The sequence below is a fragment of the Haliotis rubra genome, unplaced genomic scaffold (assembly GCF_003918875.1).
Source record: "Haliotis rubra isolate DU_JTF1 unplaced genomic scaffold, ASM391887v1 Scf416, whole genome shotgun sequence".
Classification (NCBI taxonomy): domain Eukaryota; kingdom Metazoa; phylum Mollusca; class Gastropoda; order Lepetellida; family Haliotidae; genus Haliotis; species Haliotis rubra.
In genome coordinates this window covers 274924-290211 of record NW_025767098.1, presented here as the reverse complement: position 1 = coordinate 290211, position 15288 = coordinate 274924, and the positions used below count along the sequence as shown (strand labels likewise).

General features: G+C 46.3%; 1 protein-coding gene across 4 annotated transcripts in view; it reads left to right on the top strand.

Moving 5' to 3' along the window:
• Positions 1–229: 229 nt before the first annotated feature.
• Positions 230–15288, top strand: part of LOC124288381 — a 28412-nt gene continuing 13353 nt past the window's right edge. For 3 of the 4 annotated variants that reach the window (XR_006901435.1, XR_006901436.1, XM_046724895.1), the window contains exons 1-3: positions 230–623; positions 13868–14317; positions 14895–15023. Coding sequence is in view for 2 of the 4 variants with exons in the window: in XM_046724895.1 (XP_046580851.1) it covers positions 608–623; positions 13868–14317; positions 14895–15023 (595 nt within the window). In the remaining 2 variants the exon portion in view is untranslated. The remainder of the gene's footprint in view (positions 624–13867; positions 14318–14894; positions 15024–15288) is intronic. The other variant, XM_046724896.1, reaches the window with a different exon arrangement.

The window sequence follows — 15288 nt, the reverse complement described above, 5'->3', positions numbered from 1 at the left end:
CAATGTTAAAGTAACAATATGTGTTGGACATATGTTGTTATGAGTCAATTTTACAAAATTGTCAAAGTTAACCTGAAAGCTAACGTCGGCCTTAACACTATACCAACAAACAAAATGCTGATTTTCCAAATTTAAAGTTTGATGACACAGCGTTACCCCCTACACAGATGCTTCCAGAAGTGTCTGTGCCGGATTATGGATTATGCAGTCTGATCTCGAATCTTCCAGTTTACTGTTGGGTCTCAGTCTGAACAAAGCAACACAAACGCCATTGTCCCCTACTGAATCCTAACAGAAATAAGGCCATACAATATGTATGATGTGTTGATTCCAAGGTAGACACCTTAACGTTAACGGGAATCGGTCCTGTAAAGAACTAGGTGTGAAACCGGCAAACATCAATGTCGCCGGCAGCTGGATTTCGTCTTTCTTCTGTCCTGCGGCTGCCGCTCAACTATCAAATTATAAGAAGTTATACGTGCTACCTGTATCTGACGCACAGGTAATTCACGAGCGTTTGCCTGTGACGTCAGGACAATTTGAACTCACTTTCCATTGTCACCTGCCTCAGACGACGGCAGACAGATATCACCTTTTCATATTGTTGATGTTTCTACTTACAGGTAAGCACTCTCCTTATATGTTCATTTTACATCTACCTTTAGTTGCTAGTATAATAATTATACCTACTATGTTACTTAATTACCAATCAGGCAATGTAATCATAAAGTTAGTAAATCTACGTATTGGTCGCGTATAATGTAAATATCCCGCTCATCGCTATTACAAACTTAAACATTGCACTATTATAGCACGTAAGTGAGTGTGTGAAAGGCATACATTATATAATTCATGTATATTTCATATCAGGAAAAGACCGCCTCCGTGGTGTAGTGGTTAGAGCGTCCGCCCGGAGAGCGGAAGGTCGCGGGTTCGATCCCCGACTGCGTCATACCAAAAGACGTTAAAATATGGTACTTGTTGGTCCTTGCCTGGCGCTCGGCATTAATGGGTACAACAAGGACTGGTCGGCTCGGAGTCAGTATAATGTGTGCTAGTGGGGTATTCAGTGGGCTAGCGCTATAAAAGTAGCTTAAGTCTGGGCTAGTACAAACAGCCACACATACACACGCATGCACGTCGTCATATGAGCGAAATATTCTCAAGCACGACGTTAAACCCCTATCATCTCACCACCACCTCACCTCACACCGACTACACACAGCTGGACGGAAGCCCTATTACGTACATCAAATGGGGCTATAAACAGCCGAACGGCGTCTGTTGGAATAACTGCCTTTGTATCAGGCGACGTCGCTTCTATGATATACCGTGTGACAATCCAAGATGGGCCATCTGTGAGTTCCCCTTGTAAAACCTGATAGGAACTATGTGTCGCAACGTTTTAATTCATCACTATTTTACGAATGCACGGTTTGCACGGATCCACGACCGGCATGGTATGTACGGCCTCCACAGTCTACACGGTTTGCACGGTCTCCCCGGTTTGCACGGATCCACGACCGGTGTGGTATGCACGGTCTTCATGGTTTGCACGGATCCACGACCGGCATGGTATGCACGGTCTCCACGGTCCGCACTGAATACGGCTATACTCAGAGTGGTCGCTATACCATAAAATCAGAAGCAATAATGATTGAATATTGGATTATACTTATATACGTATGTGGCGTTACTGTCCAAACCAGAGTTGTCTGTAGTTCGTATCGTTATGGCAACCACACTGGCGTCTGATGCCAGGCCAGCATTGGTTAATGCGGTCTTGCCTTAGCTCAGATACATTGCGCTCACTCACTTCCTGAATGTGAGCGCTATGGATCTTAGGTAGTCTAAGGGGGTTCGAACCCACCGAACCCCACCTTGGCTCCGCCATTGCGAAACGTTAACTTAAATGTGGACTTTAGTCATTTTCAAAAGGGGGTGGGGGTTTCGGAACACGACCTTTCTCCCCCCCCCTTTTTGAAAATGACTGCTTACCAATATAGAAGGTTTCCTTCTTACAAATCACTGGATTGTCGGTGCGGTTGGGTATGTAGGAGCATGCGTGTACAGGATCTACCTTTCTGAATGATACGTGTTAGGTGTAAATGAAACTCTGTGTGTAGAGTCAAACTTTCTTATAGTTGAGTTTGTTCGAGTCGTCTATTTGTACGTGGGTTTGTGAGTGTGTACATTTCTAATGTTCGTTTGTGAGTCAGTGTATTCATTTGAAATTGCGGTTCTGCGTACGTGCGTTTGTGTTTACCTCTGATTGTATAGTCAAAAGGTAGAACCATCAACGTGAAACGTGATGCTCCCATACTACATACAACTATTGTTATAAGGTAACAATGCATCCCTAAATCAGTAAGAGAATTATATCAGACTCCGAATATAGAATTTCAGTTTGGCTCATGACTGATACCGGCTAGACACGGTTGGGAGACAGAAAGTCTAAAGATAATGGCGTTTGGTCGTAAGTTAGATATATGTCTGTTGTGAGAGACAGAACACAATAACAGTTCAATAATAGGGAAATGTTACCGAACCGTACTTACCGATCATTTCCAATCATAATATTCATGAGTGCTGGGATGGATATAGCATTAACCAATCAAAACGATGAGTTAAAACATGTGAGCAAGATCAGGCCAGACTCGAACCCTATAAAAAGATAGGTTTGGCACTGAGCCAGGGGTGCGCGCATTTTTAGTGACGGAAGCCAGTCCACACCACTCAGTTGCCCCGTGTGGTACGAGCCTACCCTGTCTGTTGATGAAGTTGTATTTAGAGATGGACTGAGACAGAGTAAACTATGTGAGTATAACTTGGTGTTGTGTTTATCTGTGAGTGTATGTGAGCCAGTACATGAATGTAATGCGGGTAGCTAGGAGTCATGGTCGTCCGACCCCTCACTCCTGGACTCAGCATCCTGCAACAGACCAAGCGAGTGGAGCGCCCGAGCTGCAATGGTCCTCTGACAATGGGAACGGCCACAATTAGTAGGTAACTGTTGTAGGGTACACTAGCGCCCAAACTCCAGTTACGACACTATCAGCCGGAGTGAGTGAGTGAGTTTAGTTTTACGCCGCACTCAGCAATATTCCAGCTATATGGCGGCGGTCTTTAAATAATCGAGTCTGGACCAGACAATCCAGTGATCAACAGCATGAGCATCGATCTGCGCAATTGGGAACCGATGACATGTGTCAACCAAGCCAGCGAGCCTGACCACCCGATGCCGTTAGTGGCCTCTTACGACAAGCATGGGTTACTGAAGGTTCATTCTAACCCGGACCTTCACGGGTCTATCAGCCGGAAGTCAGCATTTATTTGCAGCTAGAAATAGTTCGTCCGAGTTGTGAGATATGGACCCTTGTGTCTCCAGGAGGTATAACGTCAATATTTCGTGTGTGCGTATGTGTACACTGAAAAATCGTTCTCGATGGTGTGTGTGTGGCCATCGTATCTATTGATCTCAGGTGTGTGTGTGTGTGTGTGTGTGTGTGTGTGAGAGAGAGAGAGAGATAGCTATGAAACTATTATCACGAACGAGTGCGTGTGTGCGTGTTTGAGTGCAAATTGGTACTTTGACTTCGAGAGTAGTTGTGTGTGCGTGCAAATTGGTACTTTGACTTCGAGAGTAGTTGTGTGTGTGTATGTGCAAATTGCAATTATGAACTCGACCGGAGGTTCTCATGTTCACCGGTGTGTAACGCCGTATTTCAGTGTGGTGGAGGTTTACTGCCACAGTAGGACATCAACCTCCCTATACGATGGTCGTTCTTGGTCAGATTTGTGACGTGTGTGGGCCACGTGCTACCGCAATAGTTTCATGTCTTGTGGTGGAAACATGATCAACTCACCGCAACATGATCAACTCACCGCAACATGATCAACTCATCTCAACATGATCAACTCACTGCAACATGATCAACTCACCGCAACATGATCAACTCACCGCAACATGATCAACTCACCGCAACGCAACATGATCAACTCACCGCAACATGATCAACTCACTGCAACATGGTCAACTCACCGCAACATGATCAACTCACCGCAACATGATCAACTCACCGCAACATGATCAACTCACCGCAACATGATCAACTCACCGCAACATGATCAACTCACTGCAACATGATCAACTCACCGCAACATGATCAACTCACCGCAACATGATAACTCGCCAAAACATGATCAACTCACTGCAACATGATCAACTCACTGCAACATGATCAACTCACCGCAACATGATCAACTCACCGCAACATGATCAACTCACCGCAACATGATCAACTCACCGCAACATGATCAACTCACCGCAACATGATCAACTCACCGCAACATGATCAACTCACCGCAACATGATTAACTCACTGCAACATGATTAACTCACCGCAACATGATCAACTCACCGCAACATGATCAACTCACCGCAACATGATCAACTCACTGCAACATGATCAACTCACCGCAACATGATCAACTCACCGCAACATGATCAACTCACCGCAACATGATCAACTCACCGCAACATGATTAACTCACCGCAACATGATCAACTCACCGTAACATGATCAACTCACTGCAACATGATTAACTCACCGCAACATGATCAACTCACCGCAACATGAACAACTCACCGCAACATGATCAGCAATTCCAAATTTATTGACAACCTGCAGGCTCAGCGTCAAGCATGGGGTACTGGGACCTCGTCTGATCTCTGGAATGTTGTCCCGGAATGTAGATTTCTAGAAGTAACGCTGAAATATGACGTCTACAACAATGGTTACAGGAGTTTAATAGTAAAATGTTTTTGAAGCTTACACACTGCCCCACTGGACTAGACACTGGTCACGTGACTGTTTGAACGACATACTTTCACAAGTGTGCAAGTTCATCAGGTTTCCAAAAGAATGTATTCTTGAACTGATATGCATTTCGGCTTATTCTTCCAAATCTCTTGGGAAACACGAATAGACACTAAATAGCGTTGTTTCAGATCTTAAGGCCCTTTATTCTGAACAAAATATTAAAGCATAATTTGGGATATGCCAGACAGTTTAATTGCATGTCCACTCAAGAATATCTGCTCTTCGACCTGTTCCAGTGAGGGAAAGAAAGAAATGCAAATCCTAACTGTGGACTCGATCAGTGTTTAACTGACACGTGACCCCCTCTTGAAATCTATCAATATATCTTAGCATCTGTTTGACATATATTTGCAGTCAGTGACCGGTCAGTTGGTCAAGGATGAGTAACACTTGTAATGACCACATGTATGATCACCATCTTCCCTCCCCTCACGCCTCTCATGGCGGCCATTTCACGTCATGTTTTCATATATTCAGACTCGTTGTCACTCTGACTTACTAACTGAAGTAGTCCGTAAGAAATATTTCATCTATTGATTTCATCTCCTTGAATCAACTTGTAACTCTACAGCAAGAGGTGTTCCCTTAGAGCATGTTTAGCGTACATTCCCTGATTTAAGTTCTGATCACCTTTTGAAGAACAATTGTACTCCGCTTCGCACTATGGCTATCAGAGTGAAACTCTTAGCCACACGTACCACATGAAATTACGACATATAGTCCTTAAGGTGTACAATTGGTTTGAGTTCACTGGCACAAAGGTTGCAAATACATTCAATACATTTCAGCTTTGGCGAAAGTTATCCGTCCTGGATAATAACGATACTCTAACACAGTCGCCTGTGACGAATCCAACATACATTAATGCCAGTTTCTACATACGAAATGATTACAATATCACACGTTTTTACATCAAGTATCTTACCACATATTATTTGATGTTTGATAGGCATTTAGAAGTTGGAAGGGCAATACAACACCTTGGATACGGATGTGCAACTTCTTCATTATTTACGTACGACGTTTCTGGGCTAACACACCTGATGAAGGGAGAAGTATTTGCCCAGAAACGTCGTGTAAACAAAATAAAGATGCACACCCATATCAAGTGTGTGGTATGGCATATAATTTGTTGGTGTCTATTGTGTTCAAACCACAAAAATCAAACCAAACTAAAATAGTATTTTTTATGTCAGGATCAGTACGTTTAACTATCGACGTTAAGGTTATATCGTCCTTTGTTTATTTATTAATGACAAGCCTTATGTGCTAAAACGTTGACGCGTAAAACTTTCCTGCGGTCTACTGAAGCCAGACCGTAGCATGACAATTGAAAACGACAACATTATCGATGGGTGATTTTTTGAAAGGGCTGTGATGAAACACAGTACAATCGCGTAGAATCTTTGCAATTCTGTTGGTAAATATACGACGTGAACGCCCGAGGGCAAGCTGTCTCGCCGTAATATTATCTCAATTGATCTCTTACGATCAATAAGGAGACCCGTAAAGATCCGGATTGAAATCGATCTTCAGTAACCCATGCTTGTCGTAAGAGGCGACTAACGGGATCGGATGGTCAGGCTCGGTGACACATGTCATCGGTTCCCTATTGCGAAGGTCGATGCTCATGCTGTTGATCACTGGATTGTCTGGTCCATACTCGATTATTTACAGACCGCCGCCATACACCTGGAATATTGCTGAGTGCTGCGTAAAACTAAACTCACTCACTCAGTTATCAGTAAGGAAACAGGTGTTTGCAAATAAACTACAGAGCAAAAGAAAGTTTATATATAAAAAAACATAAACGCTGGTACAAAGAAAACCACCACTAATACGCCACGACTTGCACAACGAGACAGAGCGATCGGTATGGCCAATATGGGGGCCTCATAACCAGCTGGCCTGGACCGTCAACTGCAGCCAGGCCACCATCAGCAAATTGATAAACCGCTACCAGCAAACAGCCCTGACCCAAGACGCCCAAGATGGCGAAGACCAAGAGTCATGACGCAGGCCGATGACTGTAACATCCGGCAGATTCACCCCCGGAACAGATTCGTGACAGCACGCCACTAGCAGACGAACAGTGCTTCGACGACTTGGTATGGCTGGTATTCCATGGAACTGACTTGACCCGTCTACACCGTCAACGCAGACTTCTATGGGCGAACTGTATGTCAGTGGCAGCGACATAGTCCTCTTTGTAGACTAAAGTCTGTTCAGTCTGTTCAGAAACGACGGCAGATTCTCTTACTGTGAGAAGGTGTATCGAGCCTCTTCCTGTGAGAAGGTGTATCGAGCTTCTTACTGTGGGACGTTATATACACGTAGCCCCCTTCTGTAGGACGTTATACCGAGCCAATTACTGCTAGGTTATGCCGAGCCTCCTATTGAAGGACCATATATCGAATCTCCTACAGTAGGACGTTATACCGAGCATACTACTGCTAGGTTATGCCGAGTCTACTACTACAGGACGTTATACCGAGCCTCCTGAAGGACCATATATCGAGTCTCCTACAGTAGGACGTTATACCGAGCCTACTGCTGATAGGTTATGCCGAGCCTACTACTACAGGACGTTATACCGAGCCTCCTACTGCAGGACCATATACCGAGCCTCCTACTGCAGGACTTCATACCGAGCCTCCTACTGCAGGACGTTATACCGAGCCTCCTACTGTAGGACCTTATACCGAGCCTCCTACTGTAGGACGTTATACCGACCCTCCTACTGGTGGATGTTTTACCGAGCCTCCTACTGCAGGATATAATACCGAGCCTCCTACTGTAGGACCTTATACCGAGCCTCCTACTGCAGGACCTTATACCGAGCCTCCTACTGTAGGACGTTATACCGAGCCTCCTACTGTAGGACGTTATACCGAGCCTCCTACTGTAGGACGTTATACCGAGCCTCCTACTGCAGGACGTTATACCGAGCCTCCTACTGCAGGACGTTATACCGAGCCTCCTACTGGTGGATGTTATACCGAGCTTCCTACTGTAGGACGTTATACCGAGCCTCCTACTGCAGGACGTTATACCGAGCCTCCTACTGCAGGATGTTATACCGAGCCTCCTACTGCAGGACGTTATACCGAGCCTCCTACTGGTGGATGTTATACCGAGCCTCCTACTGCAGGACGTTATACCGAGCCTCCTACTGGTGGATGTTATACCGAGCCTCCTACTGTAGGACGTTATACCGAGCCTCCTACTGCAGGACGTTATACCGAGCCTCCTACTGCAGGACGTTATACCGAGCCTCCTACTGTAGGACGTTATACCGAGCCTCCTACTGTAGGACGTTATACCGAGCCTCCTACTGCAGGACTACCGAGCCTCCTACTGCAGGACGTTATACCGACTGTAGGACGTTATACCGAGCCTCCTACTGTAGGACGTTATACCGAGCCTCCTACTGCAGGATGTTATACCGACCGAGCCTCCTACTGCAGGACGTTATACCGAGCCTCCTACTGGTGGATGTTATACCGAGCCTCCTACTGGTGGATGTTATACCGAGCCTCCTACTGGTAGGACGTTATACCGAGCCTCCTACTGTAGGATGTTATACCGAGCCTCCTACTGCAGGACGTTATACCGAGCCTCCTACTGTAGGACGTTATACCGAGCCTCCTACTGTTATAGGACTGGTGGATGTTATACCGAGCCTCCTACTGTAGGACGTTATACCGAGCCTCCTACTGCAGGACGTTATACCGAGCCTCCTACTGCAGGACGTTATACCGAGCCTCCTACTGGTGGATGTTATACCGAGCCTCCTACTGTAGGACGTTATACCGAGCCTCCTACTGCAGGGTTATACCGAGCCTCCTACTGTTATACCGAGCCTCCTACTGTAGGACGTTATACCGAGCCTCCTACTGGTGGATGTTATACCGAGCCTCCTACTGTAGGACGTTATACCGAGCCTCCTACTGGTGGATGTTATACCGAGCCTCCTACTGTAGGACGTTATACCGAGCCTCCTACTGCAGGACGTTATACCGAGCCTCCTACTGGTGGATGTTATACCGAGCCTCCTACTGTAGGACGTTATACCGAGCCTCCTACTGTAGGACGTTATACCGAGCCTCCTACTGCAGGACGTTATACCGAGCCTCCTACTGCAGGACGTTATACCGAGCCTCCTACTGCAGGACGTTTATACCGAGCCTCCTACTGCAGGACGTTATACCGAGCCTCCTACTGTAGGACGTTATACCGAGCCTCCTACTGTAGGACGTTATACCGAGCCTACTGGTGGACGTTATAGGACCTCCTATAGGACGTTATACCGAGCCTCCTACTGTAGGACGTTATACCGAGCCTCCTACTGCAGGACGTTATACCGAGCCTCCTACTGCAGGACGTTATACCGAGCCTCCTACTGGTGGACCTCCTACTATACGTTAGCCGAGCCTCCTACTGCAGGACGTTATACCGAGCCTCCTACTGTAGGACCTTGGACTACTGCAGGATTATACCGAGCCTCCTACTGCAGGACGTTATACCGAGCCTCCTACTGCAGGACGTTATACCGAGCCTCCTACTGCAGGACGTTATACCGAGCCTCCTACTGCAGGACGTTATACCGAGCCTCTACTACTGCAGGATGTTATACCGAGCCTCCTACTGTAGGACCTTATACCGAGCCTCCTACTGCAGGACGTTATACCGAGCCTCCTACTGCAGGACGTTATACCGAGCCTCCTACTGCAGGACGTTATACCGAGCCTCCTACTGCAGGACCTTATACCGAGCCTCCCTGCAGGACCTTATACCGAGCCTCCTACTGTAGGACGTTATACCGAGCCTCCTACTGCAGGACCTTATACCGAGCCTCCTACTGCAGGACGTTATACCGAGCCTCCTACTGTAGGACCTTGGCCCGAGCCTCCTACTGCAGGACGTTATACCGAGCCTCCTACTGCAGGACCTTATACCGAGCCTCCTAGGACGTTATACCGAGCCTCCTACTGTAGGACCTTATACCGAGCCTCCTACTGCAGGACGTTATACCGAGCCTCCTACTGCAGGACCTTATACCGAGCCTCCTACTGTAGGACGTTATACCGAGCCTCCTGCAGGACGTTATACCGAGCCTCCTACTGCAGGACGTTATACCGAGCCTCCTACTGCAGGATATTATACCGAGCCTCCTACTGCAGGACCTTATACCGAGCCTCCTACTGCAGGACCTTTATACCGAGCCTCCTCTGCAGGATATTATACCGGCCTCCTACTGCAGGATTATACCGAGCCTCCTACTGCAGGACGTTATACCGAGCCTCCTACTGTAGGACGTTATACCGAGCCTCCTACTGCAGGACGTAATACTGAGCCTCCTACTGCAGGATATTATACCGAGCCTCCTACTGCAGGACCTTATACCGAGCCTCCTACTGCAGGACGTTATACCGAGCCTCCTACTGCAGGACCTTATACCGAGCCTCCTACTGCAGGACTGCAGGTTATACCGAGCCTCCTACTGCAGGGATATTATACCGAGCCTCCTACTGCAGGACCTTATACCGAGCCTCCTACTGTAGGACGTTATACCGAGCCTCCTACTGCAGGATATTATACTGAGCCTCCTACTGCAGGACGTTATACCGAGCCTCCTACTGCAGGATATTATACCGAGCCTCCTACTGCAGGACCTTATACCGAGCCTCCTACTGCAGGATATTATACTGAGCCTCCTACTGCAGGATATTATACTGAGCCTCCTACTGCAGGGATTATACTGAGCCTCCTACTGCAGGATATTATACTGAGCCTCCTACTGCAGGACCTTATACCGAGCCTCCTACTGTAGGACGAGCCTTATACCGAGCCTCCTACTGCAGGATATTATACTGAGCCTCCTACTGGGATATTATACCGAGCCTCCTACTGCAGGATATAATACCTGAGCCTCCTACTGTAGGACCGTTATACCGAGCCTCCTACTGCAGGATATTATACCGAGCCTCCTACTGTAGGATATAATACCGAGCCTCCTACTGCAGGATGTTATACCGCCTGCCTCCTACTGCAGGATATAATACTGAGCCTCCTACTGCAGGATATTATACCGAGCCTCCTACTGCAGGATATTATACCGAGCCTCCTACTGTAGGACCTTATACCGAGCCTCCTACTGCAGGATATAATACCGAGCCTCCTACTGCAGGATATTATACCGAGCCTCCTACTGTAGGACCTTATACCGAGCCTCCTACTGTAGGACCTTATACCGAGCCTCCTACTGCAGGATATTATACCGAGCCTCCTACTGTAGGATATTATACCGAGCCTCCTACTGCTAGGAGCGTTATACCGAGCCTCCTACTGTAGGACGTTATACCGAGCCTCCTACTGCAGGATATTATACCGAGCCTCCTACTGCAGGACCTTATACCGAGCCTCCTACTGTAGGACGTTATACCGAGCCTCCTACTGTAGGACTTTATACCGAGCCTCCTACTGTAGGACCTTATACCGAGCCTCCTACTGTAGGACCTTTATACCTGAGCCTCCTACTGCAGGACGTTATACCGAGCCTCCTACTGTAGGATATAATACCGAGCCTCCTACTGCAGGACCTTATACCGAGCCTCCTACTGCAGGATAATACCGAGCCTCCTACTGTAGGACGTTATACCGAGCCTCCTACTGTAGGACCTTATACCGAGCCTCCTACTGTAGGACGTTATACCGAGCCTCCTACTGCAGGACCTTATACCGAGCCTCCTACTGTAGGACTTTATACCGAGCCTCCTACTGTAGGACTTTATACCGAGCCTCCTACTGCAGGATATAATACCGAGCCTCCTACTGCGGGACTATACCGAGCCTGGAGGACTTATACCGAGCCTCCTACTACTGCAGGACTTTATACTGAGCCTCCTACTGCAGGATATTATACCGAGCCTCCTACTGTAGGATATTATACCGAGCCTCCTACTGTAGGACTTTATACCGAGCCTCCTACTGCAGGATGGGATACCGAGCCTCCTACTGCCGAGCCTCCTACTGTAGGACTTTATACCGAGCCTCCTACTGCAGGATATAATACTGAGCCTCCTACTGTAGGATATAATACCGAGCCTCCTACTGCAGGACTTTATACCGAGCCTCCTACTGCAGGATATAATACCGAGCCTCCTACTGCAGGATATAATACCGAGCCTCCTACTGCAGGATATAATACCGAGCCTCCTACTGCAGGACCTTATACCGAGCCTCCTACTGTAGGACTTTATACCGAGCCTCCTACTGCAGGATATAATACTGAGCCTCCTACTGCAGGATATAATACCGAGCCTCCTACTGCAGGATATAATACCGAGCCTCCTACTGCAGGATATAATACCGAGCCTCCTACTGCAGGATATAATACCGAGCCTCCTACTGTAGGATATAATACCGAGCCTCCTACTGCAGGATATAATACCTAGCCTCCTACTGTAGGATATAATACCGAGCCTCCTACTGCAGGATATAATACCGAGCCTCCTACTGTAGGATATAATACTGTAGGATATAATACCGAGCCTCCTACTGCAGGATATAATACCGAGCCTCCTACTGTAGGATATAATACTGAGCCTCCTACTGCAGGATATAATACTGAGCCTCCTACTGCAGGACTTTATACCGAGCCTCCTACTGCAGGATATAATACTGAGCCTCCTACTGCAGGACCTTATACCGAGCCTCCTACTGTAGGACTTTATACCGAGCCTCCTACTGCAGGATATAATACTGAGCCTCCTACTGTTGGACGTTATACCGAGCTTCCTACTGTAATACGTTATACCGAGCCTCCTTTTGTGGGAAGTTATACCGAGCCTCCAACTGTAGCACGTTGTGCCGAATCTCTACTGTAGTAGGTAGGTCTCTGTATTTGGCCGGTTGGAGCCTCTTGATGGGATTGGCGTCTGGTAGTGTCCTGATCTTGTAGAAGTTGTGATTGCTTGTAAGTATGTTGATGCTGTTGCAAAGGTTGTTGTCGTCTGGGTGAGCTTGGGTATGGTCAGTTATGGATCTTCGTTATCATTTGCGTAAACACCAATCAAATTGTTGTACAAACTTGACTCATGTATATATACAGCTTTCCTGCAGTATTGTACATCACTTGCTTGATAACGGTTTTAGCAGTTACAACGAAGCACCGCTTACATTAATAATAAACAAGACATATAGATTTCCCCAGTTGTTCATCACATCAAGTTCTAAATGCCACTCGAAGGAGTTATTTATCATACCAGTCTTCGGCGTAGTTTTCCATTTATCGTAATATTAGCTTTCATCTCGCTGTGCTCCTCCATTTCGTACATGCTGTGAATTTCTTTAAAAAGGTGTTAGCTTGCTTTAAACCTACCTCTCGTTACAAACCTATAAACCAATAAAGCAGAAAATTGACTGCCTTTTCCCGCCAATGATTGCACCAAGAATTATTCAAAGGGTTCGATTTTTCAATGGTCATTACGTTCAAGAATATTAGAACATTCCTTGTTTTGTAAAAATAAATAAATCTGTTTTGTTGATAGCAGGAATCGACAGTCGTATTGTTTCCAAGCATCGTTTTGAAGCAAACGTTTTCTCAGGTGACTGTCTGGCCCAGCATGCTTGTGAAAGAGACCTGATATTCTTTGTGTTGATTTCTTTGAACTAACTGTCACTTACAAACACTGCAGACGTTGTACATGTGGTCAAGTACCGTGAAATGTAGTGTTATGTCCTGTTCTTTTTTAACTCTTGCAAAGTAGGGATGAACGCTTTCCAAGTGCTCGAGAAACGGCGGTCATTATTTTTTCAAATGTTCTTTGAAGTGAATCTCGCTAAGTATGGATGAACTCTCCCATGGTGATTATTCTTTTCTTTCATTCCAAGAACTTTGTACATGAAACGCTTCTTCATTATGGCGGTCATTTTTTTAAATATTTTTTTGAAACATGTCACACTCTTCTGTTCCCTCTCAGATCTGTCAGCGCAGGGTAACAGGTTCGACTTGGCTAGGCTGTGTGAAGAAGCTGGTTACTGGAAGTACAACATAGTCACATCGGTATCACGTCGGTTTGGCATTACCCTCCTGAATGCCATGATGGCAGCACTGGTAGCCATGTGCCTCGTCTTCATGACATTTCCTGACAGGGTACCAGGTGAAAACTTCCAGCAAACACTGTTCAGAAAAGACATGAATTTTGACGATATAACTGTTTCAGAAAATGTTGTTTTAGAAGCATCTAAAATTGAGACAGTCACCTCCTGTGCCAGATTATGTGCTGAGCACTCGAAATGTGAATCATTCTTTTACAACCGAGTTCTTCAAGTCTGCAGTGGCCAACCTTCTTCTCTGGACACGACTACTGCTGGCTTCAGTCAACCAGGGTCCAAGTACTTCAAACAAGACTTGGTAATTCCTGAAAAGGGTAAGTGATCCATGTGGTACTGAGTGAGTGAGTGGAGTTTTACGCCGCACTCAGCAATATTCCAGCTATATGGCGGCGGTCTGTAAATAATCGAGTCTGGACCAGACAATCCAGTGATCAACAGCATGAGCATCGATCTGTGCAATTGGGAACCGATATCATGTGTCAACCAAGTCAGCGAGCCTGACCACCCGATCCCGTTAGTCGCCTTTTACGACAAGCAGTCGCCTTTTATGACAAGAATGGGTTGCTGAAGACCTATTCTACCCCGGACCTTCACGCGTCCCTTGGGTACTGAACTTGTACCATGTCTTATCACTAAACTTCAGTCGAGATATTGTTAATTTCCAGTACTTTGACATAGTCCTATGATATTGGAAATCGTCACCTTTCAAGTAGGACCTGGTTGATTCCATCTTGCGTTAGATTGACAATTTCAAAATAAACATAAGTCCATTAGTATTTAAGCAAAATATAAATATTTCAGTGGTCCGTGTAGCAATTAGTTAAATTAATATTTATAAATCTCCGTTTGGCAGTTCAATTGTACACTTATGTTAAGAGATCTCTTTCCCAGTCAATGGCAGCTGTTTCCACAATGCAACTGAGACCGCCAGTAGCAGTGCTGCCGAGGCCGTATGCGGGCCTGGAAAAATGTTGAAGCTCGCTGAAGTGGGTAACCCGACGCCACTGGTGACTCGAGAGAGTAAGTGTACAGTGGGGAGGGGTATCATGCGTTGTCAGGTTAACAATGTGTGTGTTTTGTTTGAAGGAAACGTCTCCAGTGTGAACTCATCAATGACTTGAAATAACTGAGTTACCCCAAAGCCATAACTGTAGAGTTTGCCGATAACGTCTTATTTATTTATATCCGGCAAACGGCAACCATTCTTGACAAAGTGCAACCATTCATGACAATTTTCATAAAGGATGGACGAGTGAAAGATTCTTTATTAATTTTCAAAGCAAAA